The sequence below is a fragment of the Sturnus vulgaris genome, chromosome 9 (assembly GCF_052056855.1).
Source record: "Sturnus vulgaris isolate bStuVul1 chromosome 9, bStuVul1.hap1, whole genome shotgun sequence".
Classification (NCBI taxonomy): Eukaryota; Metazoa; Chordata; class Aves; order Passeriformes; family Sturnidae; genus Sturnus; species Sturnus vulgaris.
Window position 1 is genome coordinate 6106262 of NC_142251.1, and position 12989 is coordinate 6119250.

Below are 12989 nucleotides of genomic sequence, written 5' to 3' on the forward strand. Positions count from 1 at the left end.
CCATGATTATGGCGTGTTAAATTTTAGACATGGCTGCGTTAAAGGTCAGCTTTTGGATTCTGTATTTTACATAAGACATTTATAATAAATAATCTGCTTTGTAATCTATGCAGGAGTAGAAACTTTTAAGAGTGCAGTTGGAGAGGTCAGCGAGCTGCTGCTTGGAAGAGTGGAAATGGTTCTGTTCATGGTTCTTCATCAAGTATTTGTAGCAATGGTGTGCTCTCTCTGGCTGCACACTTTCCCTTTATCTTAAAGTTGAAAACAGCAAACATTTACCTGAGACTTTATTTCTGCTGAAGAAACCATGATGGAAAAAACCATTTCCTGAACATTAGATTATATAAGCTGTGCAATAGTGCTTTTTTTTTTGGTGGCATTTATATTAATGTTAGAGTTATTACAGAGACCAAAGGAGGTGGTTTAGTAGCATTTAAAGCAACAAGGTCCTGTGGGATTTAAATATCCAGAGTGCTAGATTTGCTAATGATCAAAAATGACCTGTCTATTAGTATTTATATATATATAACCCCTACCTGGAAGTATTCAAGGCTGATCTGGATGGGGCTCTGAGTAACTTCGTGTAGCAGAAGGTGTGTCTGTCCACAGCATGGGTTTAGAATGAGATAATGTTCAAGGTCCTTCCCAGCCCTGTGAATTCTATGATTCTGTGATTTTTAAGAGCTTTATACAATTTGCCATGCTCTGCTTAGTAATTCTTTAATGGACGGCCCAACAATTTTAAAAACATTTTTTAACTCCAGGCTGGAAAGGTGGGCTGTGTGTCTGTAATAATGATGTTAAATGATACCATTAAATGACCTCCAGGTGCTGTTTTTGCAATGGCAACAGGCTGAGGGACTGCAGTTTGCATTGTGCTTCAGGAAGTTCTGTGTGTGGGGAGCAATGTGTGCGAAAATATTTAGCAGTAGGAAGGAGCTGGGTGAATTTTGCCAGGTTGAGCAGGTTGTCCTGAAAGTCTGTGTTACTGAAGCTGCTGGAGCACTTGGTGCTGGCTCCTCATCGCCTTTCTGGAGCTCCATCTGCTGGAACCAGCTCTCCCATTCCAGGGGAGAACACTGCACTGGGATCTAAAGGGATTCAGATGTTTCCAGTACTGTGCTACGAAGTGTTGAAAAGCATATATCAGGATTTTAGCTAGTTTGGGGGAAAACATTACTATTTCCTTAATTGTAGTTCATATTTTACTTAAATCACTCCTTTAAAACCCCAATGAAGCTCCCAGACAGTGTTTTCACAGATCTGAATTTGTGGTTTCTTTAGGTGGCATGTATGTTTTGGGAATAGATTGAGATTATCAGATAATAGTTGGAGGAAAAATGATCTAGTGGAATGATTGGAACTGAAAAGTTATCAGATTTTTGAGTAGGGGTGATGAAAAATGACCTTCCATTTTAGAGATCTTCAGCTGTTGTCTTCAACTTGATAATAAAACTTTCAGTCATCTGTTGTGAAAAAGCAGTTGTCAGAAGAAAGTATCAATCTTTGGGTTAGGATAGGCCAATTCCCATATACTTAATGGCTGAAATCTCAGATGTATATCTAACAGAATGCAGTACTGAACTTAGATGTCACTTTATATTTCTTTCTAACTGAAATTGCCATCCTGAACTGATGAAATCTTCTCACCGCATCTGCATTGAAGGTTTTACTTTTTACCAGTCCTTGTTTCCTGTCAGAAAAGGAAAAACTGACAGAAAGATCCCAGACTAACTGAATCTGAGTTCAACATCAGCCTCACATGTTTTGGTTTTCGTTTGTTTTTTCTCCTCAGGTAGTTTGCTTAATTTGTTGTTTTTGTACTCTGAAATGGAGAGAATAATAACTATTTTTTTCTTGAAGCCAAAGAATAACTCTTCAAAATGGCTTTGGCAATGCTGAGTGCCAAGACAACTTTCTACTGGTACTTTTTTTTCTGGTCTTGAGTATTGATTCAGTGGGCAGGTTCAAGAGAGCTGTAAAGGTGTACTGAAGTGCCATTCTTGAATTTTTATTGAATTGGATAAAAAGTGACATTGTTATTGGTCAAGATACTGTGAAGTATGCTTTGCAGATGACTTCTGAAGAATAAAGTCAGGTTGTTGGAAGCTCTCAGGGAAACATAATCTGCAATGTCATGTAAAGCAATGATTAAAAGCAAAGCAACAATCCCTTATTTGTGTAAGTATTTTGTGTCATTCCTATATATTATTTTTATGGGAGCCTAAAATACTGTTCAGCAATGGAATGATAACAAAAGCATTATATTTTTTTAAAGTTGAAACAAAACATGTTACAGAGTAATTTCTTTTGAAAATGTTTTGCTTAGATTTAATTTAAAAGACCCCCATCAAAACAACAAAAACCCAAATCCAACCAAGTGAAGTAAAATCAAACAAAGAAACATTTCAACTCACATGAAGTACTACAGAAAAACACTTTTTGGACCAGAATGTGTATTTCTTCCCTTCTATGTTGGTCACTACACTGAAGTCTGAAAGAAGTGAAGTGTAAGTCAGCAGATTTCACAGACGGCTGAAGAAACATGCCCAGGTAGTTCTCTTGTTACCTTCCACTCAGCCTTATCACTGCTGGGAAATGCAGAATCCAGCCAAAAGGGGCAATTGCCTGACATCCTTCCCTAAATTCTCACTGAGTCTGATTTCAGAAGTAATACAGATCTCTACCCTGACCTTGCAGTCCTCAGGAAAACAAATCTCAGAGATTTTGTCCGGCTTCTTACCATGAACACAGCACAGTGAGTTTGCATTTTGCTTCATGCTTTGTTTGTTTGTTTGCTGGGTACCTAAATGTACTCAACACCATTGCATGATAGTGGTCTAGTGCAGCTTTTGCTGATGTTTTTCTCATTAGTTTTAGTGAGATGAAAAGTAGACCTTTAAAAATTGAGAATAACTATGTCCAAAGTGTAGGTGGACCAGAGGCAATAAAACTGAAAAGTCAGAGGACTTGGCAAAAAGAGCAAGTGGGTATTATAAGGTTGTCTAAAGACTCTTAAAAACCCCAAAAGGAATTACATCAATCACATGTGACCTTCAAAGTGTCAAAGATTGTAGATCATCTGAATTTAAAAAGAAGAGCTGTTAAAGCTTGCTAAATGTTACTGTGGTCTGATTTATGATGAACATTTACTCCTAATTGCAGCAATCCTGTTAATTTCTGTAATGCTGAATATATTTGTTTTATATCAATCCTGTTGATCTGTGTGAGGTAACTTTTTCTTTGTACATTCCAATAGATCAATGCTACTGCAGGATGTTTGGGCTTATTTTTGTAATATCCCAGACTGGATTGTGTGTCTTTAAGTATGTTTTCATTCTGTCTGATGCAGGAAGTTCTGCTGACTGGGAGTGCTCACCCACAGTGGTGCATTTCACCCTCTGAGCAGTCATGGCAGCACAACAAGGAAAGGGAACAGTAGAAATGACACCAGTACATTTTATTTGTCTGAGCAAACCTATCTTAATGAATTTATTGCATTGTTTGCCCATTCAAATACAGGATGAGAACTGTGAGCCTAATGCTAACTAGATCCTGCTTGCTCCAAGTTAAACATGGTGGGACCAAGGGCAGAACACAAGTCTGCCAATTCCCTGGTCTTTGTGCTGCTCACTGGACTGCTTTGCTTCATCTCTTTGATTTGTGAGCCTTTGCTGGAACAGAAAGGCTTTTTTTAAAGACCTTTGACATTCCTGAGGCATCAATAACTCAGTGATTTGAGTGCTGAATTAACCTCAAAAATAAATGGTGTCAAACTCCATGTACATCTTGAAATACTATAATATCCTGAATTCCAGAATTGTATCACTGTTGTGTCTCTATGCAGAATATTTGGAGAACACAAATATTGAAACCTTTCCAGTTGCTTTGTTGTTGAAGTAATGGCATTTCTGCAGCACTGAGGAGTCTTAGACATGGGCCAGAAAAGTTTTCAAGAACACAGAAAGATAAATGCTGAGGTATTAACAGCTTGGCACATAGAACAGGAAGGGATATGGGAGAATTAATTTTCTTGCATTAACTTATTTTCTTTTGAATTATGGAGATATTTCTGTATTGTCTGAAAACTGAATAGTAACAAATTATTGTGAGAAGTGCTTATTTATTCTTTTCATCCAAGATTATTTCTGATCTCATGTGGGTTTGGAACTGCTTGTAGAAGAAAGGAATTCTTCCCAAGTGATGTGCTTTTTGTTTTCTTTGAATGTAGAGATTATTCAGGCTCACAGCTTATAATGCAGTGTTGCTCAAAGAAATCAACTATTTAGAAAAGTAGTAGTGAACTTAGGAATGATCTGGAGAACTGGAAAAGGCTAAAGGAAGTAATCCCAGGTGTTACTGGTATCTCTAATCCTGATATCTCCTAATGTCCCTTTGATTATCCAGCATTAGGAGACCAGAAAATGGTGTCATGGCAAGAATTTCAATTTTTCTATATCTTTTTGAAAACAGGCAGTGGGAAGGACATCCTGGTGTCAGTGACAGTACCATGGGATGTGAACTGCTGACCCTTTGCACAACAAAGGGCACAGGGAGGGACACCTGGGGACACAGCAGGGGCTGAAGATCCCTGGACTTTTTCCTGTTTAGATTGTGAGGGGCTAAAAGGCCAGGGGTTCCTTTGTTCGGAGCCCCTCCTCGGAGGCGGCAGCTCGAGCTGTTATTTTGTTATTGCACCAAGATGAAATAATTGTGTGAGCTCGAGGAGTCTCGCTGTGAGCGTGGGGTGTGCGGCTGGGAAGGGGCTTTGGTCCCAGCTCAGGTGATGGAGTGTGACTGCCAGTGGCTCCTGGGTGGGCAGACAGGGAAGTTCCCTTAACACTGAAATTGAGACCTTTGAAATGTGCTTTGGGAGGCTCCTCACATCTGACAATGGTTGAAGTGTTAGCACTGGTGAAGATTAAGTGGTGTTTGATTCTTTGTATTTTGTTCTCCTCCTCCAAATGAAGTTACCCATGCACACAATCTCAGCTGACTTTTGCAGATAAGGTAGATTTGGCAGAGAAATACATCCATATTTTAGGATATGACTGATTTAACTTGCTTTTAGTGTTTCACAGTACTGAAGGAACTCTTGAATTACTATTAAAAGCATTACTACAATGGCACAAACCTCAGACTTGGCTATCTTTGTAATGTTCTGATAATTACTGAAGTTGAGTATTTTAGCATTTTGCACAGTATAAGGTTCAAGATGCTTTTTTATTGAAGAAATCTGTAAAACTCGGTGACAAATCAAAAAGCTTATGCACTGCAAACTTGTAGTAAGGAGCCAGTCAACATCATGCACACAGTGAAATGAAATTATGCATGAATATGGTAACTCCCATGCTCAAAAATCATGTGTCTCTTTCCTTTTGACCATGGAAAACTTTTTTTTGTTTTTGTTTTTAAGATACTTTACTGTTCATTAATATTCAGGATTTTAGTTTGGCTTTATTTTGTTTGATACTGCTGTTGACATAGAAGGGATCTGGTGCTTAAGTAAAAGGGGCATTGCCTGGGATATTCCAAAGAATTGTTTCCAACTAGAGATAATGGAGATGCAGTGGAGTAAGGAGAGCAGTTCTTACTGCAACTTCCAGGATGTATTGTGGTTGTGATATGTGAAGCAACCCCAGTCATGGTCCCTGAGGCAGAGAACAACGATTTCATAAATAAAACCACAAGGAGAACCATATGACTGTCCTTGCAAAACCTGCTGCCCAAAAGCGAAAAAGGAAAGAACCTTGTAAAACCAGCTGGGAAATGGCCTAAATGTGGAAATATTTCAGATCTGAGTTTTTTCCATTTGCTTTCTTTAGTTAAAAGAAAAACATTCATATATGTGGGGAAGGAGCAGTTGCATACTGAAGCTTGTCTGAGCATATAATTGTTTCTAGAGAGGTGGTATTCAAATAAAAACCTGCCAAATCAAGTCTTGAAGACCTTGGCAGAGACAGCCAGAGCCTTCACCATAGGGGGCTTTAAGTACTATTTGGAGAATACAGTATTAATTAGAAATTGTACAAACAGCTAGTGAGAATGATGAAAAACCTTTTCAGAGTAGCCCATGATCCTACCATGGAAGCAGCCAATTAATTTTAAGTTGTAACCAGTAGTTATTCCCAACTAGGGAAAAAAAACCCAGTAATGTCTTTTATCTCCTGCTCTGGCCCAGGTACACAATGCTGTTAAGAACATGTAATGGAGTCATTATTGGGACAGCCTGTGGATCTATTGCAGTAATTTTTTACCAAATGCAGCACAGGCTTTTTTACTGTACAGGATGCCATAAAACCAGCAAGAGATTTAATCAGGTGTGTTAATGGATTTAGAGTATCTTCCTGGAATTGTCCTTTGCTGGTTTATCATTTTTGGATCTTCCTTCGGCAGTGTATGTCTTCATTACTGGTACTGCTTTGTGTAATCTAGCAAACAGATAATTTCTGACATTAGATGCTCTTGGAGAAACTAATTTATGTAAGTAGATCATGGCTGATCAACTTCCACAGTCCAGCTCTCATAAATGAGTGGAAGGACTGGTAATGCTGCTTGTAGTTGTGTACAGGGCTGGTACAGCTGATTTGCCAGCAAAGCAGTTCAGAGGAATACACTGGTTCATTTTGGGCAAAATCAGCCGGATGAGCTCACTGATTAAATTGTTAGTGCCAACTCGCCTCGTTTTCCATGGCATTAAAGAGAGCTTATTACAAAGAGCGTGTAAAGTCTCAGTTCCTCCTAAAGGTACAGGAACGAACAAAAAGCAGCAGTTTGGCTGCTGGATTGGAGCCTGTTTTGTGGAGAATCCTTGCTGGGAAGAAGCACTTGCTTGTGTCTCTCGCCTGTGTGTGCTTCTCACATTTGCAGCAATTACTGCCTGAGTGCCGCCTGTCAGCTGCTCTGGTTTGGCTCTCCGTTCTGGTTCGCAGGTTTCCGATGTGGGCCATGCCACACGCAGTAATTCTTGTTGTTTCAGGTCTGTAATTACAAGGGTATTTGGCTTCTGCCTGCTCTGGACAGAAGAAAAGGTGGCTGATGCTGCTTCTCATTCCAGACAGGTCTGGAGATCAGAGATAGGCTGGCAGCCGCCAGCCCCTCCTACATTTGAGGCACCCAGCTGTATTTGGATCCAGTGGCACATGAAGCTGGTGTGCCACGGGCTGGTTTGCAGGATGTGGCCGCGGGCTTAGCGATGCTGCTGCTCCCGTGGCAGTGCCCAGTCGCGCAGTGTGGTGCCGCAGGCAGGCGCTGCCCTGCGCTCCCACCGGGGCTGCCACTCGCAGCTGCCTCAGGAGCACCGAGTGCTGCTGATGTTGGAGCCTGAGAGCTGGGTGGGCTTACAATGACTATGTCAGAACACGCAGGAGACTCAGCAGAGAGGTGAGTAGCAGCACGCAGCATTTTGCATTTGGCTTAGAGGCAGTTGTGATCCCGCTGTTGGAAGCAGGAGGCATCTGCAGCCCACTGAAGCATGACTAATCAGTTTGCTAAAACGCTGAGCACCCTCGAGTTTAAAGTATTTCTGCCCCGTTGTTAACAGTGACAAGTGATGGTTTGTAGCATTTATGTGAGGTGTGTATTTTGCCCAGGTATTAAGCCCTTGGCTTGGGAGCTACATCCTGTGACATGATTCCTTGGAGTATAGGGGAAATGTGCAGCTTGTATTTCTGCTGCTGCTGTGGGGTAGCACTGTGTCATTAATTGTTATTCCAGAAAAGATGCCAAGTAATAATTGTATCTTATTTCTGCTTTGAGCTTCAGCAGTGATTTTATTCTTTGTCATCTTTCTGTTTCAAAGGAGTATTTTGAAAATGTTTATTTGTATTGATTGGGGTAATTCTGCATGACAAGAAATGAACAAATAAAAAACCCAGGTGAAACGCTAGTAGTCTAAATATTTTAAAACAGGTGAAGATGTGCTTTATTCATGTTAAATATTTTACTTGGTTCAGGGACACAGATTTAAAAACAGGAAGGTAGGAGTTTTAATGCAATAAGCAATAATTGACCAAGTTTTAATTATTAAGCAGGGCTCAGAATAGCTCAGAGTAGGAAGACATGATATTGCATTTTGTATGAGCCGGATGCCAAAACTTGGTTAATCAATGCTTGCAAAGCACTTGCAGAGTGTCTTGGGTGCAAAAGGATTTGCAGTGTATCTGAAGTTGTGATGACAAAGCCACTAGGAACAACATCATATAATGTTTCTCTCAAATTTAAAGTCCTGGTTCTGTATATATAATTATACTCTTTGTTTCTTTGCAGTCATTATTCATAAAACCAAACCACTGCTGCAGTGGGTGGTTATTACTGATGCTATCTGTGCTGTCCTCCCCTGCCTTTTCCCTAAGATGTTATCGGACTTTGCTTTCTGGTTTTCTTTTTAGCATTCTGTGTTGTGCCACTTTTTAAGGAACTAACACAGCTTCTAAGTCACAAGACAAATCACATTAGTTAGAGCTGTTCAGAATCAGGAACATGGTGAGGATTTGTTTGTATTTTGTTGGAGGATGTTTTGTACATGCTTATATACAATATATCAGTCCAGTGTAGCGCTTTGCTCATTAGATGCACATGTTTCAACTGTCCTAACACTGGCTAGGTGACCTTAACTTCATTAGTGCAAGGCTTATTGTTTCTTTTGTGGATTTCTTTTTTGTCCAGCAGTTCTGGTGGTGATGAACTTGGGCCAAACTAACTCAGCTGGTCTGTATTATCCTGTTGCCAGTATCCTAAAGACCAGCTGAGAAGCCTTGTGACAGGTCAGGCTGACATCTGAATGTTGTAAAGGAGAAAAGTACAGCCAGAGTAAGTCACCGAGTCTTCTGACTTTGAGATACTGCAGCAGGTTTTTTTGAGTGCAGTAGCACTTCTTAGGGACAGTGATGTTGCCATGAACATGCACAATAGGAAATTTTAACCCACCTGTGAGTCTGTAGTGGTTTGTTGCTCAGGCACTGCTCTGAACATGAGCTGAATGAAGGCAGGTGTTCCAGCAGCAGTTGTTGTAATATTCTGATGCAGATTGACAATGTCTCATCCTTAAATTGGTAATATGATCATGATGTCACCAGCTGGAGTCTGGCAGCTTTACTGTGCATTGTGACCCAGTACTTCCGTGTTCCTGGTACCTGAGCTCATCAAATTACTGTGCTCCCACATGGCAAAATCTGCATGTCCAGGTTCTTCTGTAAAATACATGCAGTTTGTCTTTTTTTTTTTTTTTTTTCCCCAGAAAATGAAAGACTTCAGTTGCTTTTCACATGTTACTTGGTGAAAGCATTAAAAAAAACCCCAAAACCCAAATCCACAAGCAGAATAGGAGTCACTTTTACTTCTTGCAATCACTAGAGGTAAAATAGCAGGTTATGCAAGGGAATGAATCTGGAATTGAGGAAGGGGGGTTCAAATGCAGCAGTAATGCACTGGTAGAAGGAGAACAGATGTGCTGAGTTTATTATCTCTTCTGGCAGGTCATCTACATCAGACCTCAACGTGGCACTGCGTGAATGTATGGCAGCTCTGGACTTATTTCTTAACAACAAGTTCTCAGATGCTTTGGCTTCTCTACAAGCAAAGTAAGTTGATAAGATTTCCTACTTTTTTTTCCTGTTTATTTTTCTTTGCTTCACCATCTCTCAGGAGATTTTGACCAGACAGCTGGTTCTCTCCTAATAATTGATAAGTCTGTATGGTTTTGGTTCAGAAGGGAGTGGTAAGTTAATGTGTTAAGTTTTGGGGAAGACTGATAAGTGCTTTACACTTGTGTGGGTAAATAAAATCTTGTTATTTACTCACACAAGTGTAAAGCACTTATCTGTCTTCTAAAATTATGGTATTGATATCCAATGAATGAACTCATCAACTGTAGTGCAGTATGTGAGATTATTCCTCCTGGAAGAGTAGTAGAAACCATCTTCTACCACATTTTATTTTTGTCTCCTTTCCCGTATTTTTCTGTGCACTGTGAGAATCTGCATAATTATAGTTTTGTGTCTAAATGAGCAACTGTCCATGAATTGAAGGTTTGAGAAACATTAGGTATAAATTCTTTCTTTGTTGTTGTAAGCACTTGCAGAAACTTTCTCACAGCTTATTTTGCAAGTCAGTGTTGTGGTCATGCATTCTGTTTCCTGATTATGTTGCAGCCCAACTTGTAGTGAGTGGCCCAGCTGCAAGCAGTGAGGTCATGAAATAGTTACTAAAAATTGTTGTGTCTTTACCATGTCTGTGATCTGTCATACCCTGTCCTGAAGTTACCTGTGTTCTTGGTGTGTTGAAGTCTGTAGTTAATTTAAATTTCTCACCCACCCATCCAATTTGCTCCATTTATTTTTGAGCCACCAGCAAATTACATCATGCCTTCTTTTAGGACACTAGAGTATGAAACAAGTAAAATTGATAGTGTGTTTTTGATATGCATAAGGGGTAACTACAATGAATACCATATATCCCATTTGCTGAGGTAGCAGCCTCATATTTGATGCCAGAATCTGTAGCTTAGCAATGTAAGTACACTCTGGGAAAGACATTAATGAAAAATTGTAGCATCAGCTCTATTAATAATGTTGGGTTTATTCACAGCAAAGTTGTTTAGTGTTCATATATCATCAGAAGATATAATAAAAATGGTCAGAAGAATAACTGTGTTTTCATTAAATCCTGACAGTAAAGCCCCTGTGCCCATCTGGGAAGGCTCACTCAGTGCTTAGCATAAAAGAAGGGGATATTTTATTGCAGCAGGTTTCCAAAACACTGCAATGAGGCTATGGGTTGTTTTTTTCTGTAAGTCCTTCATTTTTCTTCTGTTGCATATGGTTTTCATTCAGCTTTTGTTGGGCTCTGCAGAATGTATTTCATGAGCTGATACTCTGTTTTTGTACCTGACTCTATTCCACAATGCAAAACCATTTTGAAACTAATGTTTCATGTTAGCCTGTTGTTATGAGGAGGCCCTTATTCCTGTTGCCTTTGGCAGTGAGGAAAATAGAGACTTATGATCTTTGTGAGTGCAATGAAGAAACAGGATGCTGAATTTCCCCCCAGATGAAATCCATTATGGACACACTCCATCTCTTTAGGAATGGGAAGAGTTGTAGTGGGCACATGTGGTAGTTCTGAGTATTTTCTTTCAGAGCCACCAGTTCCTCAGTGTTCCCTTTTGGTGTGCTGAGATTTTAAATTAGTTTTCACAGTCCATAAACATACTATCACTGCTTAGAGAAATACTTTTCAGTTTTTACACACTTATGAAGAATTTCAGATCTTAGATTTTTGTGGCTTTAATGCTTCTGGTGTAGGAGATACTCTGCTCTGTATTACATTAATGCAGATTCACTAAATTACTCACATTTGGCTTCCACAATAAGTGTATTTGCAACTAATTTGTACCATGTGAATCTGACAGTAGATTTGGCACAATGTGTGAGGCTTAAAATCAGAAGAGCTTTCCTAGCAGCTTAAAAATAAATATCTGAGGATGGTGTCTAGACTTGTGTTGAGGTAAAGCTCTTTCTTTCCTGTTAGAAAAGCAAATCCATCATTAAGAAAAGCAAATCCATTATAAAGAAGAGATCTCATTTCACAGAAAAAATACATCTGGTGTTCTTGCTTCATGTTATGTAACTTTTCTTGTTTCCTGAACTACCTTTTAGCTTTTAGAGTCAGTTTTCATTATTATTAACAATCATTGTACAATAGTGGGTTCTGATTATCTTATGCTTTCTGCAGTAAGTTTAATTAAATTTATCTTTTATATGGAACACTCACACTGCATCTAAGAACTCTTAGGAAATTCCTAAAGTTCAGTCACCAAGCACAGCAGTGATTTTCAATATGTAATGTGTTAACTGTTAACATGCATGGCACTGAAACTGTGCAATCACTAGAGCAGGGAAAAAAAATCTCATCTTCTTTCTCAGCCCTGAGACATGCAGTAAATCCATTAAATGCTGACTGGATTTTAGCCATTGTGTAATTGCAAACAGACAATAATAAATTAAGGGTTGATTCTGGTGAGATGTCCCCTTCCCTTCCCAAGACAAATGCTTAATATTTTAATAATTTTCCTGAAGGAAAACATGGCGTAATCACCTGACAGCTTGCTGATATCAGATCTGTTGGGAGAATGGTAAATGAGATAAATTCATGACAGAGTTATCTGGACCATTGGATGAGGTGCACCACATGTGTTGCTGCTTGCAATATTAAAGGAATAATAAGACAGTGATTTGTTCCAGGCAGCTGTCTTTATTCTGAAAATAGACTTCAAAAAGCACTTGGTGTTGTTTGGTGGAATATGAATTCTAGAATGACTGTGCTTTGAAAGCTTTTTCTGGGAAAGATCAGGTGTGATTGTGAAATGGAGAGTGGTGAAAGAATAGGGGGAAGCACACCCAGGTAGAGTGAAGTTCTAGAGAGTGCTTGGATAGATATGGTGCTCAAAGCTTGGGTTAGCTATTTATTGTAAGGAGTATCATGAACAAGAGCAAAGTTGTTATTTCTAGGGAATTTGTCTTTTTATACCTGATGTCTGGAAGAACACAAATTTTATAGTCTTTGTAAAGAAATTAATTGCTACCAAAACCTAACTAAATTGTTGGTTTCACCTCTTTGCTGGAAGAACTTAGCAGATTCTGAATTTTGGACAATGGCTTTGATTAAAAAGGCTCAGGGATCCTCTTGTTGAAGCACAGCTTTTTGTCTGGTGGCTTGTGGTAGCAAGGGAGCTGTGATGGTGGCTGACTGGAGAGGTCATTGCTGGTTGTTAACCTGTTGCTACTGGGGAGTCTTGCAGGAAATGGATTTTTATCAGAAAATGTTGGTTCATCAAATTTGAGCATTTCTGTGAAAGCCTCTGCCCATGGGTCTAGTGGGTTGTTTGGACATTGAGTGGAACCTGGGATCAAAGATGAGGAAAGCCTTCATGCCCCCTGTGACCACCTTCTCCTCTTGCAGGTTTGATTTGGGCATTGGTTTCTCACTCT

At 39.5% G+C, this 12989-nt stretch overlaps 1 protein-coding gene across 5 annotated transcripts in view; it reads left to right on the forward strand.

The window, feature by feature from the left end:
- Nucleotides 1-12989, forward strand: part of TTC39A (tetratricopeptide repeat domain 39A) — a 44513-nt gene that overhangs the window by 986 nt on the left and 30538 nt on the right. For 2 of the 5 annotated variants that reach the window (XM_088169700.1, XM_014870655.2), the window contains exon 2: nucleotides 9477-9581. In XM_088169700.1, coding sequence (XP_088025826.1) covers nucleotides 9477-9581 — 105 coding nt within the window. Of the gene's footprint in view, nucleotides 1-7139; nucleotides 7384-8790; nucleotides 8812-9476; nucleotides 9582-12989 lie in introns of those variants that run through there. The other 3 variants (XM_014870652.2, XM_088169699.1, XM_088169701.1) reach the window with 3 other exon arrangements.